At 33.6% G+C, this 27,491-nt stretch overlaps 1 protein-coding gene across 2 annotated transcripts in view; it reads right to left on the minus strand.

Annotated features, from left to right (window-relative positions):
• Positions 1 to 295: 295 nt before the first annotated feature.
• Positions 296 to 27,491, minus strand: part of LOC149908505 (lachesin-like) — a 111,247-nt gene continuing 84,051 nt past the window's right edge. For both annotated transcript variants that reach the window (XM_090102002.1, XM_090102001.1), the window contains exons 5-9: positions 25,485 to 25,674; positions 4,476 to 4,607; positions 3,988 to 4,113; positions 1,241 to 1,420; positions 296 to 852 (exon numbers count right to left, since the gene is read on the minus strand). In XM_090102002.1, coding sequence (XP_089958128.1) covers positions 683 to 852; positions 1,241 to 1,420; positions 3,988 to 4,113; positions 4,476 to 4,607; positions 25,485 to 25,674 — 798 coding nt within the window. In that variant the 3' untranslated portion in view covers positions 296 to 682. The remainder of the gene's footprint in view (positions 853 to 1,240; positions 1,421 to 3,987; positions 4,114 to 4,475; positions 4,608 to 25,484; positions 25,675 to 27,491) is intronic.

Genomic DNA, 27,491 nt, shown 5'->3' on the forward strand with positions numbered 1-27,491 from the left:
TCAAAAATGTATGAGATTTATGAAACAACGAAATCCTTTAATAATAAATTACACTTTATTAACTTATAACAATATAAGGTACATAAAAGGAAAATGCGGCCATGGTTTTACATATAAGCGGAAGAGATGACCAATGTTTTATTTATTTATGCTACAAGTTTTTTTAATTCAATTTACTTTATTTTTCTACATGGACATAAATATTATCAACTGAAAATTAGAAAATTCATTTAATTGGATTAAAGAATCAGAATATGGTATTCTTGTATTGTATAATATTAAATATATACAATCATAATGTAATAGATGAGCATAAAATATAGATATGATTTATTAAAATTATACTTTTAAACATAACAATCATTATTATCGCTACTTACTAGTGTATATTTCATACATACATTCTTATTATATCACATTTCTATATATTCGAGATCAATGTTAGTTATATTTAAATACCGTAAATAAAAACCCACAAATGTAGAGCACAATCTTCTGTATCTTTATGGAAGTATTTCTATGTAAAGTATACACAGACTTTTCTTTATGCAGACTTTTCCAAGTACAGTAAATACATTGAAACGCCAATACTTCAAGGTAATAAACATCCAGTAGCCTAATGGCAGTGAAAATAGGAGAAAATATTCTTTACGGCTAAACAATCAGGCATACGTACTTACAGTTAGTTATATACATATCGGAGAATAGTAATTAGTATGGCTTGTATTTGCGTGAGGTGTTGAGTTATGTAGTAGGAAGTCGCTCGCGCTCGTGCGGGCAGGTTCCTCGCTCGCTGCCACGCCGCGCCCGACACCATAGGCACGTCCGCGGGGCTTAGGTTTACGTCTATTTCTATTCAAAGAAATATAAACTTTCAGTGTTTATCCACTTAATATAAGATAGCTGTACAATGTACATATTGACATTGCAGATCGAATGGTATATTAAATGTATGTAAATATTGTTAACTGAGTAGAAAATAATACTAGAAATATTATAAACGCTTTCGATTAAATTGCTAGTAAAGAAGAGTGAATTTTTATATTTTATGTATTATAGCTATTTCTTATAATAAATCTATGATTCAATTGACAAAATTGTTACATATTAAAATAAAACAAAATGGAAGCGCACACTATTTCTAACAAATAAAAGACCAAACATCCTACCTCCCATATTCATATCTCCCATCCCAGCATATAAAAGTGACAAATTTCAAAATTCAAATAATGTAACTCACTATGTAAGCTGACTTGACTTTCCATCTTGCCCAGCGCGTTGACGGAGGCGCACACGTAAGTCCCGAAATCGTTGAGAGCCAGCGACTTTATAGTCAGGTTCATCCATAAAGAATACTCGTTCACCGAGCGCTCCGTTATACGGAACTTTGGATTCTCTAGCAGTTTATCGCTCACCAGCGCTGTGAAATGTTAAATCTCATTCAATACACATTGCCTTTTATTTTTAGAGGGGTTTAGGATAACGTTGTTATTGGTATGAATTTTAAAACGTGAGCGTGCGTTAGTATACTTTGAATATTTGCTACAATTGAGTTAATAAGTGAAAAAATAAAGATTTTTGTATAGGTACCGTAAATTATTACTACGGTATTGCAATAGAAAATAAAGGTGATTCAACGTTATTCTCAAGCTACCTAGCGACCATAGCCCGCCACATTATTATACCAACCTACCAGTATTTAATTAATAAACCAAATATGAACAAATTAACGAAAAACATATTATCTCTTTGAAGTAGTCCGAAATTGCTAATTTCAATTATATCAATTTTTATAAGTAAGATAACGATATTCTTTCATATATTACAACGGGTCACCATGAAATTTGACTTTGTTTGCAAAGCATTAAATTTCGTAGTTTAGGTCGTAATTAGACGGAAAAAAAATATATGGCATGAAAAACTTTGCGTTTGTGCTTAGAAGACTGATTGAAGGAAATATTTAAAAATCTTGGATTTTAATTTTTGATTGAAAATAAAACTATTGAAATAAAAATGTTTATTATTTTTATTAAGTTTTACTATCAAATTAGCTTACAGAAAAGTGGAAAATAACTTAAAAGTGCACACTTTTACTTTTTCTTTTATGTTCATAGCTACTTTCTCTCAATAAACCCCAAATAAAGTCGCCCATCATGTTTTCATTGTATTGGCCTTGATAGCGTTGTTCAAAATTCATGATGTCCTGATGGAAACGTTCTCCTTGCTCTTCGGAATAGGCTCCCATATTGTTTTTAAATTTATCCAAATGAGCATGCAGCATATGTACTTTTAATGACATCCTGCAGCCCATGGCCTTAAAATTTGTAATTGGAATTTGCCTTACCTTCCAAACACCTTTTATATACAAGCAACATGTGGAGCCCATGGCTTATCTTGATTCCGTACAGGACAGTCAAAATATGCTTCAGAGGCTTCACAGAGAACGTGAGATGTCTTTAGTTCATATTTCACGTCTCGAACTTTAATAAATTGACCACATATAAAACAAAATGCATGAGCATCGTATTTGCACTTTCGTGACGACATTTTAAGTTATTCTGGGCTTGTAAATAATACCTGATGGTTGTTTACCACTCGGGTGCCATCTAGCGGCACAGTGTAAACGTTAATATGCCACTCTCACCGCGCGGTCTTTTTAAAAATATTAAAATCAATTAAAATTTATCAAAAAATTGAAAAATTAGTATTATTATTATAACTATCACAAAAGCAAACTTTATACCGAAAAAAGGTATTTTCTTTTCGTTTTTGTGCATAACTAACTGGAAAATAATAGTATAAACTTTAGGACGAAGAACGAAAATTTTTTTGTCGAGTCGTGTTATCGTTATTTTTCTCATTAAAATCACATTATAGAAATATGTTTTGTATATAATATTATGTAAACATATAGAACGCGATGAGAAATATTTTAATAAAGAATCCGTTAAATAAGATTAGTGCCACAGAACCACTTACCTTTTACTACAAAATGTATTTATTATGTACATTAGATCCCAAATTAAACGAAATCATAGCCTTTTTTAGAATAGATAAAATTCGATTACGAGGCGAGATTCGAACCAGCGTATTCCGCCTTTAAATTTATATTTATAAAGCATTTGAATGCTATAAAAACTAAAATAATAGCCGAAATCATAGCCTTTCAAAACTTGAAACAAAGAGTGAAGCAATTCGCTAAGTAATATGCGGAAGATCAGATGAAATCTGTCTTTAGTGAACTCCGATTCGTACGACATAATGCGATCGAGATGTCAAAGTTCTCGATAGAACAGACATTAGTCTCCAGTAATTTGTCTCTCAATTGTCTGGCGGATTTCCAACTGCTAGATAACCTAATGTTAATTGACCCCATGCGTGGTTGGTGGAAATGCTGCTTTTATATTTTTGATGATACCTGTCTAAACTGAGCTACGCGTTTTGAATAGAATACAATGTTGTAATTTCTTATTTTATTGTTTTTTTTTTGAAGAAGAAATCATGAAGTAAACAATAATAAGATAAGTATGTAAATTGGGCTGGTAATTGTATTTTCTTAATTTCTTATAATTTAGTCAGTAAAATATAACAAAAAGAAAACACCTTAACACCTTGAAATACCTATTAAAAAAGTAGAATACTATACTTATGTTTTATCTAGTATCTCATTCAAAACAAAAGTGTACCTTCTCTTCATAATCTAAATCTCATTTAAACTCTTGGGTGTTAGGGTACTCATGGCACGATCGTTATTACGTGCGTAAAATAACTTTTTTACTAGCAAACTTTAAGATTTTCGTTGTCAAAGGTCTAAATTTAAAATATGTCTCGAGGGATCACTTTTAAGTTATCCCTTTTATTCGAGAGAAACCTGTTTATATAAGTATTAATAACATGAAAGATTTTTATCGCGCAGTAGTCATAATTTAAAAAAGCATACAAATAATAACATTATGTTTTTATTAATGAAAATAAAAAATTACTTACAGTTACCATCCTCCCGGTACCAGGAGTTCATAGCTTTCGGAGAGGCTTCTATGTAGCACTGCAGTTCTACGTCACTGCCGAGCGGCGCTCCCACTAATTGTAGCGCGGCTTTTACTTGTGGTATAACTGGATTAACATAAGAAAACATGAGATTGTTTGTTGGAATTTCTTACTCTAATTAGTATAATGAAGTCAAATTCTTATAAATCCCGTGTTAATGTTGTTTTACTTTTAATTAAAGACACAGTTTAACGTTTTCTATATTATGACTCACGGAAGCAAGTTTAAGCCTATAGATAATTGAGTTAAATACAACTCACAAAATATTTTATATGAAGCTAGTTTTATTGTCCACATTTTAATCTAAGTTTAACATTTTCGAAGTGGTCACATAAAACAAAGCCACGTTTTATACGAATCTTCGAATTCCCTGCTAACTTTTGGTTGCAATTCATGAGCGGTACAAGTTGTGACACCTGATGACTTACAATGCACTTGCACGTGATACCGGCGACTGACGGTGGGCGGCACGCCGTTGCTCGCAATGCAGTAATATGCGCCCATGTCAGCCCGCTGCACGTGAGACAACTCGAGACTCTCGCCTTTAAAGTTATCTAGCACTGAAAGAAATTGGTAGAGATGATTTATAACGACACTTCCAAGTAACAGTTATATGATATTGGGACCGATTTTTCAATCGCCAGACAATTTTTATCGGGGGATTTATTTTGACGTTATAGAGATAATGAATGAGACGTATAAATTGCCGGTTTTAATAATGTTCTGATCGGATAAAGATTATAAAGATACCAGATGTGTCCACCTGTTCCTATTTGGTATGGCTTTTCAAATTAAAATTGAATAAGATTCAGTTTTATGGTCCATTTATTATCGAATTAATAATCAGTTAAACCAAGGTGGTTACATACTTTAATTGTCTTGTGTCTTGTGGTTGTACTATGCCATGCTATGTTATTATACTACTACGCCATAACAAATCTAGAATTAAAATATCCGTGTTGATGTTGCTTTAGTATATAATGATATTATAATCGATTTTTTCGGATAATTACATGTTTCATAAAATTGTACGTTTCTTTATTTTATATAGCTTTTAATGTTATAATACTGTTAGTTTTATCAAGCAAATTCAAATACAAATCAATATTTAGGTTTGGTTTTAAGGAATAGCAGAGAGCGAGCAAAAAATGCAAGCAAAATATGGGTTAGATATATAATACTATGCGAATGTATGCTTGTGGGTAAGAGTGACACATGACAAACCCAACGCTAAAATATTCAGTTTAGCATTCTCGACCAGAATGCTATACAAAAATAAACAATACAGAATTTTTTATGCCAGTAAATGGAACTTTTATTGTCTACATTTTTTGGGAGAGTGAAAGAGGCAATGATATTATATATAGAAACAAGAGGTAGATACGTCATCAACGCACCAAAACTGATTCCGTGAATTGGTCCTATTTGGGACCAATGCAATCAGTCAGATTGTCACCGGTCCCAGTGAGCGCGTGTGCCGATAGGTACATTAAAGTTGTCGAAAATGCCTTCCTGTGTGTTCAGAAAGTGCACGTATTCGTGCAAAAAAATAAAGAAAGATAAAGGAATATCATATCACAACAAAATATATTAAATTATTACAGTTTAAGAGTAAAAATAACAATTTACAATTCTTTATTAATGACACTTGCTTGACACGTGTATTGAAATAATGAAAGGGATAAAACATTGCTTCAATCACTAGTGTGAAAAAGCTAGCGCACACTGTGTTCAAAGATTATCATGTAGATACGATTATTGAAAATAGAACGGTTATTTTATTAATTTCGATTTGGGTAAATACTTGATTAATTTTAAATATTTAAATCCACACAGTGCATATAATTAACAAATATATCTATTTATTATATACAATGAAATCGTGATGGCAAAAATGTTTGTTTGCAAAAATGATGTTGAATATACGTATACATTGAAGAAAAGATTATCGCTACTGACGAAAAAGGCTATTTGCTTTTCTGTAAATAGCTATTGAACATAAATTTTATTTGTGTTTTAGATAAAAAAGGCTTATACTTCATCCTTTCTTTTATTTCATCCTTTTTTTTTTTCATCTAGGCACCACTATTATTATAATTATCCTACAAGTTGGAGTGATGACCTTGTACGGGTTTCGGGAACTGCCTTGAAACGAATAGCGTACAAGATCGGTCCTTATGGAGTTCTATAAGGAGGACTATATGCAGTATGCTCAGCAGTGGGTGATTATCGGGTGAAATGATGATGACTTAAACGAACACCACAGCTAGTAATATACAGTTATATCTCCAAAAAAGTTTTTTTTTTTTTTTCATTTTAATACGACATCATAATAATCATAAAATAGTAAATGAAATTGTCACATTTATTTACTTGTGCAGGAAACCTAACATCTATAACATTGAACCTTCTGTGTCGTTTATCTATGCCAATTACCATGGCAACTATTTGTTTATTTATATTTAATTGGTGAATTCTTATGACTTTTGCTTACACCTGCGCGGAAGTGGCAAACTATCTTTGTCTTTTTTATTTATATCATTTTATTAGAGCCGTCTCTCTTATACAGTCTGTCAATGTAATAAATTAAGTAAACTGAAAATTGTATTTGTGTGTGCCTGACACTGCATATGAAGCATTTTTTTTGGATATATTGTGAGTATATAACGTATCTATACATAAAATATCATTGGAAAGAGGATGTTCTGGGAATCTCTAGAAAGAAGTGTGATAGGTGTAACTATTGTAGTGATCAACATTTTTTCCAAGAAGTAGTTATTGTTCGGAATTTTAACCTCATATTTAATTGTAGAAAACACTTTATGAGTTTTATTGGGGTATGTAGAAGCCTTTGATTATTTAGGTAGTAGCATCTTAAGAACTTTGTTTAGTACTATTATTAGTATTCCACATTTAAGAGTTAAAATAAACTTCTGATATGATAAATTTTAATACAATTTAAGATTTTAATTTGTTTGTAAGATAACGATATATAACGATAAGATATAGTCCTGAGAAACGTCCGCTTTAAATTTAATATTTGCACAACATTCTTCACAGTATTTGTTATCAGCTATCTTTTGTGATGAAAGAAATTCTTAATAGAATGTTTTCGTTTATTGAATTCCTTCGCGTATTAACGTATTATTTCCCAGTTTATTTCACTTATTGCTTTTCTTCGTATATGAAGTTTCTGGAGCGCGAAAACATATACAATATAAAGCACAAACAAGGCAATCACGGATGAAAAGTTTCACCGTTTCTTTAAATCAAATTCCGTTTTGAAATCGTTTTTAGTAATAATAATTCCTCGACATAAAATCTTTTATCATGCGAATACGGTTCATTTAACGCGGTATTAAGTGAATTTGTCGAACGACGTATTTAAAAATGAACGAGCAAAGAGTTGTGGAATGATGAAAGCAGAAAGAATTATTGGAACCTACGATGAGTGGTTTTGTATTTGAATATTCTTAATAATATCAATGGGTTCGTTCATACGAAAAGAAAACAATTCACTTTGAATTTTTAAGGTAGTCTGACATTCAAAGAAATATTTTATCGTATTTTCATTTGGTTTCTTTTAACTTTTCAGTATAAAATTTAACTGAAATAATAATTTGAAGCACAGAATATCTCCGTTCAAAGTTGCATATAGCTTTGATGTTATAAGTCATTGTCGTAGTAAAACTTCTTTCTTTCGCTTAAGAATTTATTCGAAAGTTTGCAGGAATAAAGAATATACGGCTAATGCGCAAATCCAATTCTGTACTGGTGAAACAACAACACAAGTGGTAAAGAAAAACATCGCAAGGAAGCAAGAACTACTAAAATCAAAAGTTAGGCGTCCTGAGAGCTTTGCTTAAAATTAGCTTAAAGTTTTACATATAATTAAGTATTCAAAGGAGAAAATCTTTCCATAGATTTTAGCTTCATACAAATAAGAGAATAGTTACAATGTTATCTATTAAATAGACTGCCTAGATATAGTTAAACGTCGGTCGTTTTATTTCCGTTTCAATTAATCAATGAAACAGAAATAAACCGAAACTACCCGGCAATCGGAACGTCACTTTTGTAGGCAACATATTATCTTCATTCCAGATTTGAAAATACAATTACCTACGCGAAAACGCGAAATGTTCACGGTTGACGCAATAAAAATCGAAAAGGATGGAAAAGAATTTGTTTTAAATTCTATTTGGAATTAAATTTCCATACCATATTTTATAGACGGCAAACGCGGAATTAGCTCAACGGTCATACGAGCTCTCTGAAACATGACGTCTGCTGTAAATTTTGAATTTAGCCAGCAAATTAATATTTGCAAAACTTGTCTATGTGCCACGAAAGCACATTCACAGAGAAGTAATTACTGTGACGTGTATCTATAATTCACGTTAGAGGAGCGAATGAAATCAAATGGGTTTATTTTGTCCAGTTTTCCACGCTGTAATTAACACACAGATTTGAATGCAAAGGGAACATTAACCAACTACGCGCTATTTCAGCGGGACGGCAATCGAACGTTGAAATTAGACACATCCCAACCGTGAAAATGGGCATTATTGCAATGACAGCGTACATAGTAGACTAATGATTCGCTTACTTACAAATATGACTCCATATGTAGCCGGGACATATCATTCTGATTTATTTTTCTCTTTATAGAGGTTGGAAATTATTGCTGTAATTAACGAGCATGTTCTGAGTAATTTGTGACCATGATCTTTCAGCTTATCAAATCGTTAAAACGTATATATCTTTTTCAATCAATTTAAAAACATCTAGACTGCAAATTAATTAAATTAAAGTATTAAGAAAAAAAAAGTTAAAACAACTATAACTGAATGCCCGACTCGAATTTCAATTTGCTATTTTATCGTCATTTTATATTCCATCAAAGTTAAGAAGTAATTAAAACCGTTCACTGTTCGAAATTTAATGAATTTAAGGATAACGAAACCGTCTATTAAGAATAAAAAAACAAAAGAACATTAAGCGTTCATTCGTAATTAAATACATAATATCTTGAAAGCAGTCTATTTTCTTGTATGTTAGAGATAGGCGTGTAACTGGGTAAAAATCTCTCAAATCATATATTATTCATAATACATTGATTTAAGCGACAGCGCCTTAAATATTTGTTATGAAGCACGATCTGTTTTACGAAGGTCATACGAGAACAAAAGCTCACACCTAAAGAAAATTATTGTCGTGAATCCGAGACGTAATGTACACTTGATCTTATCACGCGAGGTTATGGCATTATTAAACTAGACCGTACGTATCCAGTGACGCAAAAAATATACGTGACTCTTTTACACAATTTTTCGCCGTTGAAAAACCACCCTCCACAAATTCAAGACCCGTACTGACAGCCGCGAATAAATTATGTTAATGAAGCATTTCAAAGCGCATCCGTTGATTCGTCCGATAACGTGCCGCTTTTTCTTCAATTTGCATAGCTTTTACCTGTTATTATAACTATAACTATTCATTTTAGTCCGTAATAAAGAAAATTCTTTATTACGGACTAAAATGAATGCATGCAGAAATCTGCAGTCACGATGAAATAACACAGAATTATTGTAGCAATTTGTAAGTCAAATAAATGTTATTATTATCAGCTCTGATTTGTCCAATCAGTTGATAAATGAGAAATTCTACGTAATATTACAAATGTCGTTTATTAACAGAATGCAGCACAAAATTATATTGCAAATGGATTATTCTAATATCAAATATCAAAATTTCCTTTCAAAATTAAACAGATATAAAATAATTTCAAACTACCAAAAAAAGACACTTCACCTTTACACATTGGCATATTTTTTTTAATATCCTAAGGATCCTATCAAATAAAATGAAAAGTTAAAAGAAACAGTACCAGTAGCTTATCTCAACACAAATCGAATATTTCTTGCCGCAAGCGTCTAATGAACTTAGCGCGGATACAAATGCAGATTTTGCATAGGGTCGCGACGAAATTGTAAATTTATTTCTAAGAATTACTAACAGACCTCATTTTCCTGGTACGAGAAGGAACATAAATGCAATTTACAAGCTAAATCCATTAGAGTTGTTTTTGTAAGTGTGTTACCATGTAGGTGCCGCGAAAAAAAAAACTTTTCTTCGTTTTAACAAAGTCTTCAGAAGTTTTGTGCTGTTGGTATTTTAAGCTAAATGTCACGTTGAGGAAAAGATACCGTCTACATTATGCTAAATACGATTTATTCATACATGGAACCGTAGGTAGGACTTTACAATTACAAAATATACAAGATTTGCATATTAAATACTTTTGTTTTAATTAAATAAAGCTTACAATTTTGAGTAAGTTGAATAATTAGGTACTCTTATGTAAATACGTATTAATTATAAGCTATGTAGCCATTTTCAACTTGTTCCGGTATGATGTACGTAAAACTATAATTCCCATTAAAATCGAAACATGATACGTTTTGCTCACACAGGCCGTCGATAAATTGTTGCACATTTTAGGAGATTATTAAAATACATTTAACGATATAATTTCACCACGTACGGTAAGTAATAATGAACCGCGTTCAATTTGTTCGTTAATAATAATTAGCATTTAATTAAACGGAATTAACAGTCGTGATATCGCAAACATAATTTTATCAATATTGGAATTATGGGTATCATGAAAATTGTTGATAAAAGATGTTTCCAATGTTATGTTTGTAAGTCGTGTATTTATTTGAAATATTTTCCATTTCAATATGGTCAGGATAGTTCTCTTATTTAGTGATATGGAATAGAAAGTGACGAATAACGATAATAATGAAGAGGCTCTACATTTAAACATAAAATAATAAACTGTAAAACAATTCTGTTTTTCCATTAACCATGATATTATATAGCGTTGCATGTATTCAATATACGAATCCTACTTTTTAAAGTGAATTTTTTTCTTTGCTCGAATAAGTTGCCGGTTGCAATATTGTGCTGTCCATTTTTTAAGTTCGGTCGATTCAGTTTCAAAAACAATGTCATACTCTTTTCTTAGTTTAATTCAAAGATTTGATAAACACAACGGATATGTTTCGGAATATTTCCTTGTAAATTTATCTCGTAAAAGCCAGTAAATCGTGACAGACATATTCTCATCAGATATAATTAAATGTGTGGCGTTAGGCTTGCATATTATACATTATTACATTCCTGTCACGTAAATATATATGAGCTTATCAAATTCACGGCCCAGGCGTATTATTGTATATGTTCAATTTAGATTTGACACTGATTTTACGCGAACTAATCATATTGCCGTTGAGCCACAATTGCCTGAAATTAATTGCTTAGATTACGTCAAGGTGATAATTGCGTATTACAGAACTAAATAGGGATTACATTTTAATGTAATACCGATTCAGTTGAAATGCTCATTTTACGTGGTTTCTGGGCTCGTCTTGGGAATGTATTAAGTATAAAAAAGTGAACTATGAAAAGAGCAAATGTAATGGAAATATATTTTGATTAAAATAACTCGTTACAAATAATTTTGTTTATAAAATGTTTCTTGGTATTGGAATAAAACTTTATTTTTTATTTAGATAAAACACCTACGTTATAATTGTCTTTAGTGAAAAGGTTTAGATGTTTATTAACTGTTAACAGAAAACAACTCTTAATTACATCTTATGAAGTAGAGACTTCGCGACACAAACAAGAGACATTTTTAAATAAGTCCAGTGCTCTCAGATACCTCCTACAAACTTTCTTACATTGTAATATTAGTGTAGAGCAGCTGAAATAGTTTTAATTAGTTTTTTCTGCGAGCTTATTAAAAGTATTATCTCAGTTTCCAACTACGTTACCTTGTTTTTTAACGGGTCCGAGAGCGAGCGGCATGCGAATTCATTATTTACCTAAATCGGATAATAGTATCAAAAATAAATAAATTAAATACACTGTCACTGTCTGGGGCGAATATTTTAGTTAATTCGTAAACTTAATACTATTTCCCTCGCCGGCAACGAGTTAAGACGTTAATTAAAACACTTTGCCTAACTTTTAGTACTGAATTTCTCAAGTACGGTAAGTAATCAGCTTAATGGATCAATCGGAGATCAAAATAAAGCCATGATTGTAAATAACATTGCCAGATGCTACAAACAGTGTTGCTTCATTGCAATAATGATTTATTTGAATATCGCTTGAAGGCTCTTCAGTTATACAAAATTTGTGTAAACACGCCAAAATCTTATATATAAAATTCTCGTGTCACAATGTTAGTCTGCATACTCCTCCGAAACGGGTGGACCGATTCTCATGAAATTTTCTGTGCATATCGGGTATGTCTGAGAATCGGCCAACATCTATTTTTCATATGTACCACGGGCGAAGCCGGGGCGGACCCTAGCGGTCCGCCCCGTCTTCGCCCGTGTGTCGGTGTTAGTATAAATATTATGGTTAAAGGAAACTGTTTACCATCAAAGTTGCCGATTTAAGCAACTTAGACTTAATTTAAATTAGATTTAATGACATGACGATAACAGCAAAATATTCACTTTAAAATGAAGTGTATATAATATTGCTGTAATTAAATGTGAAAATAATATTCTTATAGTTTTTGTACAGAAGAAATTCATGTTTGAAAAAATATTAAAATTATAAGAGTTGATTTAACTTAGAATCGTGCACTTTTAGTAGGCTTTTTTGGCAGCACGGGAGGTTTTATTTGCAATCTCGTAAAAATGAAATTATGTTTAACGAGTCAAAGTAGTGAATATTATTGTAAGCTGTATAATAAAAGTTTGTGACGTTATACTGGAATAATCTTAAATGAATAATTTGTATTATCTATCCTTTTTTTTTAAATCTTTTTGATGCGCCCTCGCTTTTTACCAATGTCTTACATGTCCTTTATTTTTATGGTTGCCTGGAAGAGATTGCTTTTAAGCAATAAGGCCGCCTATTGTACACTTTCCAATTTTATGTATTCACTTATTTTAAATTCCTGTTATATGTACAATAAAGTGTCATAAATAAATAAAATAAAATAAATAAATCTTGACACATTTTTTTTAGATAATCTTGTTATGGGTATTGTGAGATTCATAATATAAGTATTTTATCAAATGAAGATGTACGTAAAATTCCTTTATTGATATAGAAATTGCAAAGAATGTTTCGTCTATAGGAGTTGTAATGCTTGAATAATGTTATGTATGTGCATTGATTTGTCATCTTACGTGACATTAAAGTCAGTTCGTTAACAGCCGTCTAGCGTTTCATTCGTGTCCTTCCGCATATCTATCAGTGGCGACGAGATACCCGCGATATAAAAAAATAAAATAAAAATGTCGTTTTCGAATATGAGCATTTTATCCAATTTCGATCACAGTCTGCAAACGTGGAAGACTTTCAAAAGCAGGATAGCTCAATGGTTCATCGCGAACGACATAGATGCGGTGAAAGACCCCTTGGGAGTGAAAAGACGAGCGTTCTTACTCAGTGCATTGTCAGATAGTACCTACAAGTTGGCATCTGACCTTGCGTTGCCGAAAGAATTGCAAGAGGTGCCATATGAAGACATTCTACGCCTTTTAGATGCACATTTTACGCCGAAACAAGTTGGTTTTGGTGAACGGCATAAATTCTATTCGGCAGAACAGCTACCTACGGAATCGACGCAACAATGGGCGGCGAGACTTCGCGGCCTCACAGCGTACTGTAATTTCAGTAATGTAGAAGAGGTGTTGCGCGATCGATTTATAATGGGAATGTTGCCGGGACCCGAGAAAGAGAAGCTGTACGTGCAGGACCTGGCAGAGCTGACATTAGCCAGAGCGGTGGAGCTGGTCGAGAATCTACGCAGCGCGCGCGCGGCCTCCATTGCGGCTTCGCCAAATACATCCGACGCTTTGTTTAAAATCGCGAATAAAGTGCCACATAACAAGAACAATAGTGAGAATAAAGAAAAGTGTTCAGTGTGCGGCTATAAAAATCATAAGTCGTCAGAGTGTCGTTTCGTGAGTTTTATTTGTAAGAGATGTCATAAAAAGGGTCACTTGCGTCGAATGTGCAAAGCAGTCAAATGTGTAAATACGGATGAGACCGGTGAGAGCGATGACGATGGTGAGTTATATCTTATTCGATCAATTAAAGGGGAGCCGTTAGTGGAAACAGTATGTGTAAACGGGGTAAAAATTCCTTTTGAAGTGGATAGTGGTTCGGCCGTTACTGTCATATCTAATAGAACATATTCAATGTATTTTCCGAATGTACCGTTATCGAACACTAATAAAAAACTCGTCAGTTACACGGGGGAGGTCATTGCATGCATAGGCTGTGCACCTATGACGGTCGAATGGAAGGGACGTACGAATAAACTACAAGTGTATGTTGTTCGTCACGGCGGACCGCCCCTCCTCGGTCGAGATTTTATAGCGAAGTTCGAGTTACAACTATCACCGGTATTTAATTGTAAAGTTGCAAGTGATATACATTCATTACATTTACGTTATCCAGATATATTTTCTAATAAATTAGGCGAATTTAATAGGCATAAAGTTTCATTACATTTGAAACTAGACGCAAAACCCTTATATTTCAAAGCACGCCCCATGCCGTTCGCGTTGCGCGATAAAGTAGACCAGGAAATAAACAGGCTTCTAGATTTAGGAATACTCAAACCCGTATCACACTCAGAGTACGCGTCGCCGATCGTTCCTGTGTTAAAACGCGACGGATCGGTTCGATTGTGTGTTGATTACTCAGTTAGTCTAAATAAACAATTAGTTGTTGACAAATATCCATTACCGACTATAAAAGAATTATTCTCGAAGCTTCACGGCGGTCAACAGTTTTCCAAATTAGACTTATCGATGGCTTATAACCAATTCATTCTAGATGATCAGTCACAAAAGTACACTTGCATCAATACCCATCGCGGCCTTTTTGTATTTACAAGGCTAGTTTTCGGGTTAGCGAGCGCGCCTGCTATTTTTCAACGCGCAATGGACGAGTTACTTTCTGGTATCGACGGCGTACTGTGTTTATTAGATGATGTCTGTATCACGGGCCGCAACCGTGCTGAACATCTCGAAAGGCTACACATGGTATTACAACGCTTACAAGCAGCCGGGCTCGTTTTACAGCGGGAGAAATGTGAATATTTTAAGGATGAGATTAACTACTTAGGATATATTATTAATAAGGATGGATTGAAAAAAAATCCGGATAAAGTTAAAGCTATATTGGAAGCCCCCATTCCAGCTAATTTAAATCAGTTACAATCGTTTTTGGGGTTAATTAATTATTATAGATGTTTTATACCGGATGCTTCGACTATATTAAGTCCCCTATATGAATTATTAAAAAAAGGTATTAAGTGGCATTGGTCAGACCTAGAAAATAAAGCGTTTATCCGAATAAAGGAAATATTAGCTTCCGATCAAGTGTTAGCACACTACAACGCAGAAGCAAAAATTATTTTAACGGTGGACGCATCACCAAGTGGTTTAGGGGCAATTTTATCCCAAATAGCGGGTGATGGGCAAGAAAGACCAGTTGCTTTTGCGTCTCGTACCTTAAATAGCGCAGAAAAGCATTACTCGCAAATACAAAAAGAAGCTACCGCTATTATTTTTGGTGTGCGGCGATTTCATCAATACTTGTACGGTCGTACTTCACCGTTTATTTTACGAACTGATCATAAGCCTCTTCTATCAATATTCGGTCCATATAAGGGCATTCCGGAAGTATCGGCAAATAGGTTACAACGATATGCGTTATTTTTAAGTAGCTACAATTACGAGATTGAATATGTAAAGAGTAAAGATAATACAGCTGATTATCTATCGCGGGCGAGCCTACCGCTCGCGCCAGCGGACGGGGGGAAAGCGCGCGGGGAGGCAGACACCTGCGACCGCGCAGCGTATATTCGATTTGTTTTTGAGGGCGCGTTACCGATCACTATGTGCGAGTTGCGAGAAGCAACTATTAAAGATCCGATACTGAATCGAGTTATTACTTATGTATTAAACGGCTGGCCTAGAAAGGTAAGCGACGTTTTAATTCAACCATATTTTGCGTGTAGGTTGCAGTTATCATATGAAAATGAGTGTCTTATGCGCGGGCACAAGATAGTTATACCGAGTTCTTTACGTAATCAGGTTTTAAAGGAATTGCATACGTCACATTTGGGTATAGTTAAAACTAAGGCGGAAGCCCGGGCGAGATTTTGGTTTCCTGGCATAGACGAAACGCTTGAAAAAATGATAAGTACGTGTGATGTTTGTAATCAATTAAGGTCATCACCACCAAAGGCGCCTATTGTTCCGTGGCCCGCCGCACCGCACCCATTCTATAGAATACATCTGGATTTCCTTGGGCCTCTAAATGGTCGAATGTACTTGGTCATAGTGGATGCTCATAGTAAATGGGTCGAAGTTTATGATATGTGAGTACGGCGCTCGAGTTACAACTTAACTCGAGCGCCGTAACGGATAAAATGTATGAATTTATATCTCGTTTTGGGCTACCTAATACGATAGTGTCTGATAATGGTACAGCGTTCACGTCAACAGAATTTAGATATTTCTGTCAGTTAAACGGTATCAATCAGTTAACGTCACCGTCTTACCACCCGGCTAGTAACGGCCAAGCCGAAATATACGTTAAAATTGTAAAAAAAGGCATTAAATCTAGTATTTTGAGTAATAAAAACATGAAAGATAGTAGATTAAATTTACTCAAATATTTATTCGATTACCGTAACTCTGTGCATTCGATAACAAATGTTTCTCCGGCTGAGTTAGTGTTTGGGCGCAAGCTGAGGTGCCGTTTTGATATAATGAATCATACTCGTTTTCCGCTTTCATCGACCGCATCCGCTAATAGTAATGTAACATATTTTAATCAGTGTTCACAAACTAAAAATGTACATAAAAGAGATGTAGTATTTATGCCTGGACAATACGTTTTATATAAAAAACATTTTAATAAGAAAGACTATAAATGGTATAAAGGTACTATTATAAGAAAAATGGGGAAAATGTTATATTGTATTAAAGATTTTGTAACAAATTCAATAGTTAAAAAACACAAGAATCAAATAATTCTATACAAAGGCGATATTTTAGATAAGCAACCTTGGGACTTAGAAAATTCTAACGTATCGGGCACATTATCATCGCATTCTCCGACGCCTTCAACGTCCGCGACACGAGAAGCGTCCGTGCCGAGAGCAGAGGCGGATGAGAGAGGGGACGACAGGGTGACAGATTCACCTGTAAACAGCGGCTCGCCTCAACCGGCCACTGACGGACAGCAGCGCTCGCCGCCGCGGCCGTCGTGGGTGACGACGACGCGAGGCGTGCGGCGCCCGCCCGAGACCGATGTGGAAGACGAGTGCTTCCACGACGCGGAAGCGAGCCAGCAGCAGCGCGATGAAGTCCAGCCGTACCAATCGGCCCCTAACGCGCGTGAGAAGCGCAACCGTCCCAAGGTTGACTTCAAAAAGTATTTTTAATTATGTTTCACTATGGGGGAGGGACTGTTATGTATGTGCATTGATTTGTCATCTTACGTGACATTAAAGTCAGTTCGTTAACAGCCGTCTAGCGTTTCATTCGTGTCCTTCCGCATATCTATCAAATAAGAATTCTCATTAAATTTGTTTCTTTGATAATGTATCGTAATAAATACAACTAAATAAATAGATAAAACACAGCTAATAATATAATAAAAATGCATTATTACCTACCAATTAAATATTATCATCGAATAAACTAAAATACATCCACGCAAATCGCAAAGAAACATAACACGACAGCATCTACTAAGTTTCACAGCACACCTTATGAAAATGGCAACATTTATAATCATAACACGCTAAGAAATTATGAAACATAAGACGTGTGTAAAATTCTAGATGTTAGTTCAGCGAAGGAATGCCACTATATCAGAATTAGCAGCGGAGTGAATGAAGACAACGGGTCTTTTCAGCGGGAAATTGCAATTACCGTTATTGCGGTAATTTCGGAGCTCTACTTGCCTTCGTGCACTGCAAATGGTTAACTATTTACTATTTAATACCCGGTGCAGCTGAGAATTACATAATAACTATCCGGAATTAATTACGAATTGTTGTTTGTTCATGTTCATGTTACACGGGTGTTTCGTGATTGTTTCATCTAAGAATTAAATAGCTGGTTAAAGTCAAAATGATCTTAATTTATTAAATAGCTGGTTAAAGTTAAATTTATTGACAATTAATGTTAAAAAGACATCATATGTAATCTATGCAGCCAAAAATAAAAAAAATATCTTATTTTCCGCCTCTTACAATAGACTCGCAACCATTAAGCAGATCTTACGAAGAAAAATATCTTGGCCTAATCTTGGATAATAAATTAACATTTAAATCACACATAAACCACGTGAGATCTAAGTTAATACCACTTACAGGGGCTTTAAGAAATGCTGCTAAATATATACCATTTAAATTACGATATAGTATCTATAACACGCTTGTTAAACCACATCTAGATTATCTTATCCCAGTTTGGGGGCAATCAGCGCCTACAAATTAAAAAAAACTACAAATTACGCAAAACAAACTAGTAAAAATCCTTTTTAACTTTAATTTTTTAACGCCAACTAAGGATCTATACTCCCGTACCAAATTGTTTGATTTAAATAAATTATATAAATATCACACATGCATTCTGATTAAAAATATTCTATCTAATAATATAAAAACACAAATAACACTAAACAAAAAATCCCACAAATACCACACACGAAAGAGTGATAACCTTGAATTACCATTTATAAGAACTCTATACGGTAAGAGAAACTTAAGATATGAGGGAGCACAATTGTACAATAGCTTGCCTAAAGCAATTAAAGAATCCTCATCAATTACTATTTTTAAAAATAAGTTAAAGACATACTTAACTAATTTCGATAGCTGATTGTGTTATACTAACTGCAAAATTGTTATTTCTCATATGTGTAAAAGATCATTGTATTGTTCTTGTTTATTTTATGAGATAAATAAAGTTCTTTAAACCGAAGAATTGCGAGAAAAATGTATTAAGGGTTGTCTACGGTATCTGGTTACATACTTACCTTGACTTCCTATTGCATTGTGATATCACCTCTAGGATGGGCATAACATGTTTTATAACTTTTAAATAATTCTTTAAATGGAGAATATTATGTAATTATATAATTTAAGTATCATTCATCATTCCTTGATCCTCTTTTCCATTACCACTTTACACCACTACACTTTTCAATCTTCTTTACACTTTTATTATTCTCAACCAAGAACCCATCCTAGGACTTTTCAGCTGTAACTATCACGTGAACATCGTTGTACCGTGGTTGTGAAAGAAAACCGTCCAACACAAATTAACTATAAATATTTAACAAAAAACCTTCATTATCACGTAATATATCGCTCTCACACAATTGTTATCCATTAATTTATATTTATTAACTTTCGGGTAGTTCAGCACAAAGCACAATAAATCCAGCTAACCAAGTTACGGCTGATAGAATAAGAGTCCTATCCATTACACGGTTATTACTAAGTAATCCAGTTCAGCTAAGCATTTAGTTTGAAAGCGTTAATGAGATTAAGCGATTTTAGCAGTATTTGCAATAATTAAATCCGACACACTCATGAAATTGTGTTACTCCGCTGGAGTAATGGCTGAAGTTTCATTGCGAGCTTTTATTTAATTTATTTTTATTGTTATACGTCGCACTTTATGTTCCATTTTACGCCTCTTGCAGTGGCTTACATCTTTTAATTTTATATTCGCCAGAAATCATAATGTTAATAATGTACTTGAAATTGAGAGTGTTATAAGTGGATTGTTTTTATTTATGAGAAATTATGTTTTATATTATTAATATAAGACAAAAAAATGCGTGAGATGTGATATAAAATGGCACTATGAACTTATAATTCGTATCTATTAGCCACTTACACACACACGTATATAAATTGAAAATTAAGTAAACTGTTAATACACACACTGCTTTAATAACGAGGAAGATTTCTGTCATTCGAACAGGTTTTTTACGACATTAAATATTGCCAAAAATGAATTTTCTACCATCTTTTTACTTTTGGTCCGGGAGCCAGCAGCAGATTTTATGACCAAGTTCCTCTCAAGCGGTAATTAGTAAAATGCATCAAAGTATAGTATTATGAAGCCTCGTGAACGTCAGCTGGAGCTCGGTTGGGGGGAAGAGCGGTTGTAGCCTCCCGTATCAGCTGACGGTTTTTCCACCAAGATACAGCCAGCTGACATATATATTTATCCACAGTTACATATAAGCTATCATCAGGTAAATTTTTGTTTGAGAGGAAATAACGGAAAATAAATTTTTCTTTAAATTTAACTTTCATGTTCGAGACACCAGCTGACGTATAATACACCATGTTGTAACCAGCTGACTATTTTTTTTCGTTGAGATATTGGGTTAGCTACAATTTGACAATTTTTTAGCTGAGAGGAAATGAATGAATGAATGTATTTTTTTTCCTATGTGCGTGGGAGGCTACAACCGCTCACCCCCCCAACCGAGCGCCAGCTGACGTTCACGAGGCTTTATAATACTATACTCTCATGCGTCTGACGAATTATCTCTTGAGAGGAAATAGTTAACCAAATTTGCACCTGGCTCCCTAACCATTTTAAAATTATAATAATTAATTCAATATTTGATGTGACATTGAAAACTGTAGAATGTGTGTAGTCGTTTGCCGACTAGACAACCGGCTACCTGCGTGATTCAAACTAAAGTTATAAATACTATAACCCAAAGGTCTGTCTGTTTACGCCTCGCCATTCACGCCTCAACAGCTAAACTTGAAAATTAATTGAATACAAGCCTAGAGAAGGACATGGACAAGGGCATTTCAAGGTAATTCTATTGTAAAATATCATTTATTTGCCGTCAAGAAATCTACCAACTAAACATTTTTCAAATTGTTTATACAGATTTTTTATTAAAGATAAGTATATCATTTAATAAGATATTTTTCGATGCAAAAGAAAAAAAAAACAATATCAAGTCAATATTTGTTATTTTTTAATATGTTAAATAATTTTCTAATCATCCAAATGCTTAACATTTTTTATGTGACGCATGTTCTTATAAAGCAGAGCCAATATTCCATCTAACATCCATTGAGCGCATCATTGCTGACAATTGTCTGAAGCGATTTAATTTTTTAAAATTGAAAATTCCAAGACTCCGTGCTCTTTCCTTTATTTCTAGCTCGGAAAACTATATTGCGTTTTTATTAAAAATACGGAGTGTTCCAACGAGGGGTAAACGGCCACTAAAAGGTTATGGTTACTGCGGTGACATTCGCACGGATACCTAACTTATAAAATTGGTAATTCTCAACGCTTTAAGACCTATTTCCCCGCCAAAAATTATATGTAATTGCATTGTACCACAATAAACAGAACTAATGTTACGAGAGATTCAGCTGACGGCAAACATTTACTGTGCCCCTATTATGCTTAGCTTTATGTATCACCGCGCTATTTTCTACTAAACATTATTTTAATACTTCATAGGACACGTTCAAATTTGCAATTACGCTTCTGCCGTTTTAAGATGCTTGTTTTATAGAATCAGGCTAATAAAAAGAAACAAGAATCGTTCACCGTGTTTAATTAAAGGTACAAATTTAATCCACGTACAAATAAATGCCGGGTGTTCGAACGAAAACAAACAAGCAATTTAGAATTACGTACACACGTAGCGAAACACCACATTTACATTAAGGCAACCAATAGTATCCCTGGCTGGAGTTACGTGAAATTTCCATTTGGTATATGCCAGTTTGTTGAGCGAAAATTATTAGTCAATTGTTTGGTTAGCGCGCTATTGTTTAAAGAACCTAGTTATGTGTGTATTGACAAGATAACGAGTTTGGCACACAAATTGTTACAGTAAGCGAGTGACGGCAATCGACGCTCATATACGTACCTGGAGGTGACAAATAAATGTCCCGAGAACAATGGGGGAAGCTCGATTAGGCTGAAATAATGTCTATTAAAATCGATAGTTTAGTCAGTGAACGCCATGGGTTGTAAAACGCTATTGGCTGTATATTGAAGCCGGGTTTTATTAAACTTTCCAACTAAAAACAATGATATTTTTCCGTTATTGTTGTTATTCAGAGTTTTAAACATCAATCAAAGGAAATGTTTTGTGAATAAAAAGAAATTTCATTAGCAAGTTTCCATGAAATACAGCCTTACAAAAACCAGTACAGGGACTTCGCCATTACTCCAGTTGCCCGCGGTGCTGTAACTTTACGTTCAGTCTTAAAAGAGCAAACAAAAAATTCATAAAAATTCAGTTCAAAGAGAGCAGTTGTCCTTTTTTGGTCCCTACTTGCCAACGGCTCGATGTAGAAGTCTGACAGAAAGTTGTTTGAAGAAGTCGATTTAAGTTACATAGACGAGAGTGTCTAAATTACATTTCATAAATGATGTTTAAAAACTTGTTGTGCGCCTAGTTTTATGGACATTCAAAGTTGATAAATAAGCTTTTAGTCTGATATGGGGCAAGTAAATATTTGAACAGCATTACATCTTATTGAGGAGCTCTGAATTTTTATAATTTATAAATTATGATTTCACATCTTAAATTTCATATAAATCATTCAAAGTAGCAGGTAAATTAAAACAAAAAAATCTCACGCAAATTTCCTACAAATATAACTAACACCTAAACAATACAATAACATTTTCCATGCTTTTTAAACAAAACACTTCGTGAATAAAAATCCGACAATAAACATAAAGTCCGCAAATTATTCGATTCATTTCAAAGGAATCCCACTAAAAGGAACGGAGAGTAACTCAAAGCTTTTATATCTCGTTGCGAGGCGTCTTATTGTCTTCGGCGATATATGTATTAAGGCTTGCTTTCTCTTGCGTAAATAAAACCCATTGAATAAAAGTGTTTGGGAGCAAGTGCAAGGGGTTGGGTGGTGATGGGTCTAGGTGTAATGCCTCATGCGAGTACCGACAATGCAAAGTAGATTGAATTGGAAAGTCTCTTCGGTGGAGCGCGCTTTTACCCCCGGGAAAAGGGAAACTCTATAAAGGGTTAAAATAAGAACAATGTCCACATGGCGCTTCCCAAATGTGAAATTGCACTCTAATTTAGAGATGATTTTGCTTCTTGTTTTGTTCCCGGCTTTTTTAATGGAGACACGAGTTCTTTGTTCAGTCACCTTTGCTAAGTTTTTTTAATTATAACACAAAATATGTTGATTTGTTCACTTTAACTGAGAACAATAATTTATTGTCAGTAGAAAATTTATAAATGAACAAGTAGGTATAATATGCAAATTAGCGTATTGATATTGATATAACATTATAAATATACACATAATTACATTCAATTAGATAATATGTAGATATTAACTAAATTACAGGAACTTAACTAGATTATAATATTCCAAATAACAATATTTCAACAATAATTTGTTATAGCTCAGTGATTAATCAGTATTTGCTGTGTAATGGAATAGAAATATTCTAGGAACTCAGAAGTAGAATTCATTTCCAAATAGTTTTAGTATCCATTGTCATGAAATTCCACGTCCTTTGAATAATCCAAGCGTTTGGAAGCATTAAGCCTGTAATTCAATGAAGAGTAGGTGAGAAATTTTGAAAATTTTAATTTCAATGTTTGGTAATTTGCACCGTACATTTTATGTAATTGCATTTGGTATGACTGTGATTGCTATAACATTATCATAACTTTTATGCTATTATAGCTAATCTTTCCATAACAAGGAAACTACCTAGTAGACTGTCAAATGCAAAACAGTACAAACAAACATGTATTCCTTTTTTGATTCTCCCTAATTCACTGTTAACATAAAAGTGCACAACTGCTGTGAAACTCACAATTTTGAAAATATTCTGCAATAGAAGGGTGAAATGAAAAATTCTTCAGTACAAAGGAAAGTACGAGAAGAACAATATCTATTCTGGGGTGTTTAAAAAGTATTTGCTTTATGCGAATCCTGGATCTAACGAGCTAGCAGGATATCCTGACTGGAAAAAGCTCTCGCAATTAATTCAACGCTTTCAAGATTCATGAAAATTTCTTATGTTAATATAATTTATACATTTTACTTAATATTCGCGATTGTTAAATGCAGATTTGTGTTAAAAGGCTTAAGTTGTTTTTTTGTAGCGCTGAAAAAGTAAAAATGTTCAGATAAAAAAGAATTGTTCGTGCATCGTGAATTATGTAATTATAATATTAAAAATATGTTATCATCAATGAACATCAAAAATTTAAAGTTTTAGCAAAATATTTGTATCGAATCTATACACTATCTACAAGTAATGAAATATTCCGAAAGAATCCTTTATAATATTTTATACATATTATTAAGAACTCTATCAAACACATTACCTAGAAACTGTATTGATACCTTTACTGATATCAGTACGTAGAATTAGCATTGTGTAACTTATGTAATAATATTCTGCATAAATGTTTAAAGTGAACCTTTTCATGTTGTAGGTTGTTCTACGGATAGAGTTGAAATAGTTACCTTTCAAACAATAATTGAAATTAATATTGAAATTTGAAATAGCACAGTAACAAGCTTAATCCTTTCATTCTGTCTCTAATTTTGATTCGCCACAAAGATATATGTCAGCAAAGAACAGTGTATCCGTACCGGGCAGTTTCAAATCAATGTCCAATTGAGGCAACTCGAAAACAAGGAAATGTAACAATCCACGATATTTTCCGAGCTATTACGTCCGCCGCTAGACGTGCTCGCAGTCATTGTACAACGGTACAAATTGTTGGCTACTTTTATTCAGGTGGATTCTCGACGTTTCACGTTTTCAGCGGAGGTGGTTTTAAGAAATAGCCAGAGCTATTGCCGCTTCAAGTTAAAATGGGACAGCATTAAATAATTTAAATTTCACGAGGGAATGTTATTATGCAATGTGATGCAAATTTATTTAATGACTGTGTTTTAAGCTTCATTTGCAATAACGAAACGTAAAATATGAAATCAGTGGAATTGCTTTAGCTTTTAAAGTTACAATTGATTGAGATTTATGACAATAGAGATTATAGTTTCTGTATCATAATATAATGAAATGTATTTACGTCTACATTTGCGGCTAAACTTTGGACACAAGCAAATAATAAAAATGTCATTATTTTAATACTTTGTGCACATTATCACTACATATTATAAAACAAAGTCATACATCGCATCTGTCTCTATGTTCGCGATAAACTCTTAAACTATTGCTCTTCTCATTCTGTTGTCACAAATGGATATATATTTTGTTCTCAAGGAAGGTTATATTAAGGTTCAGATTTAAACAACGGGCGAAGTCGCGGTTGCAAAGCTATATAACAAAGCATACCCTTCTTCTCCCTGCCACCATCATGCCTGAACACGATAGGTTGGTGATGTTCCCGTCTCCACAGGACCGTGGGCGCGGGGACTCCGGTGGCGGTGCAGGTCAGTCGGATACTCCCGCCCTCTCGAGCTGAGCTGCCCTCTGTAGCTGTGTCCACTATGTCAGGCGGTATGAGCACAGATAGATGACCCATCTGTGTAAAAAATTTAAATTAAAAAAAAAATGAGTTCGTTCAAAAAGCATATTGCCTGTGCCTACCTGTACATTAGATACGTGAGTACTAATGTTTATTTAAAAAAATTAATTTAATTAGTGTAACAAAATTTATGTATCAAGTTGGTAAGCCTTTTTTTAAATAAATAACGATTTGTATATTATATTTTGTAAAAAGTCAACGTTGGTAGTAAGATAAGAACTTTCGTCGTTCTTAGAGCGTATACGCACTATGCGGGTAGCCGCATTGCGGGTAGCCGTCCGGCTGACCGCAATCACAATTATGTACGTAATATTCATTTCTATGCGCACTGCGATGCGGCTACCGCAGACCGCACAGTGCGCATAGAAATGAATATTACGTACATAATTGTGATTGCGGTCAGCCGGACGGCTACCCGCAATGCGGCTACCCGCATAGTGCGTATACGCTCTTAGAAGATAAGTTAAAATATTTCGATTATTTATTAGATACAATGAAAACAAGGATATCTTACAAGATACATATAACATATACCTACACTAAATGAACATAACAGCCTGAAGGTATTTATTATATTACTTTCAGATAAATAAAAAATATACGCGTGGCACTCGAGGACTGGAGAGGGGTGTTAGATTTTTTTCGCCGCACTCAAAGTCGGAGATAAAAGCTATGCAATAGCTTAAAAATAAATAGTACATAATATTATGATAGTGATCTACGTAATTTAGTGCCAAGATCTTTTAGTGTTATTATGTAATAATTACACCAAAAAAAAAAAGTAACAATACGGATCTTGAATGAAAGTGGTAATCTGTTTGATGGCATTGCGTCAGGAACGTGAGCCATTCTATAATTATACCAAATGTATCAAATGCTCGTAGGTACACAATGTAATGGGCGTATATACAATCTTTTACGATCCTATTATTTTTAATTGGGTGTTGAACTAATTCCTTTGAGAACATTTTGAAAGTAATAATATATTTTTATTTATAGAAACGACAATCGACGTAGGTACATAAATGTTATAAGAAACCTTGATATTAATTTTATCTAATCCACAAGATACTTTGGGCAGAAGAATCATTCATTTAATAATAAATTGTTTAATAAATTAACGCTAAAATTTCATGGAAGTGTGTTTCAAGTTGAATTTTATAATTTAATCAATCAGATCGTCAATCACCTAAAGAAACTCCTTCATTATTAACTGATTTCCTAACAACTTGTGAACTTCTTATCCCATTTACTCTGTAAGGGTTTTCACGAAGATATAATAAACATTCATGGCGGAAGTATTTGTACAATACTCTATTTTAGTAAGACAATATTATTGTTTCGTCTTGTTCTGTTACTATGATGTACCAAGGGCGGATCCAGCTTTAGTGCCAGGGGGGGGTCACATAGACGTGGTCAATTTTCAAAAGCTATATTTTGGTAATTTAATTGATACGTAGATTTAAAAAAAATGGTCAAGTGCGAGTCGGATTGGCGAACCAAGAGTTCCGTACAAACATTTTTATATGTTTTTATATTAAATTTATGCTTTTTGCGATTTTTCCTTTATCTGTGCTATAAGACGTAAGTTTCTATTAAATAAAGATTAAATATCAAGATTCTGTGTTCACGGGAAGTACCCTGTAGGTTTTGATTCCTGGCAACACTTGCAAATGTTGATAAGCATGAAATGTATGTTTTAGCAATTTTTCCTCCATCTGTGCTGACATTGCTTTTAACCAAATTTCAGAACTCTGTGTTCACAGGAAGTAGTACAATACCTATAGATTTTGATTTCCTTGCGATAATGTCGA

Source organism: Colias eurytheme, chromosome 5 (assembly GCF_061535395.1).
Source record: "Colias eurytheme isolate Ceu_HAF_F1 chromosome 5, ilColEury1 Martin Lab GWU primary, whole genome shotgun sequence".
Lineage (NCBI taxonomy): Eukaryota > Metazoa > Arthropoda > Insecta > Lepidoptera > Pieridae > Colias > Colias eurytheme.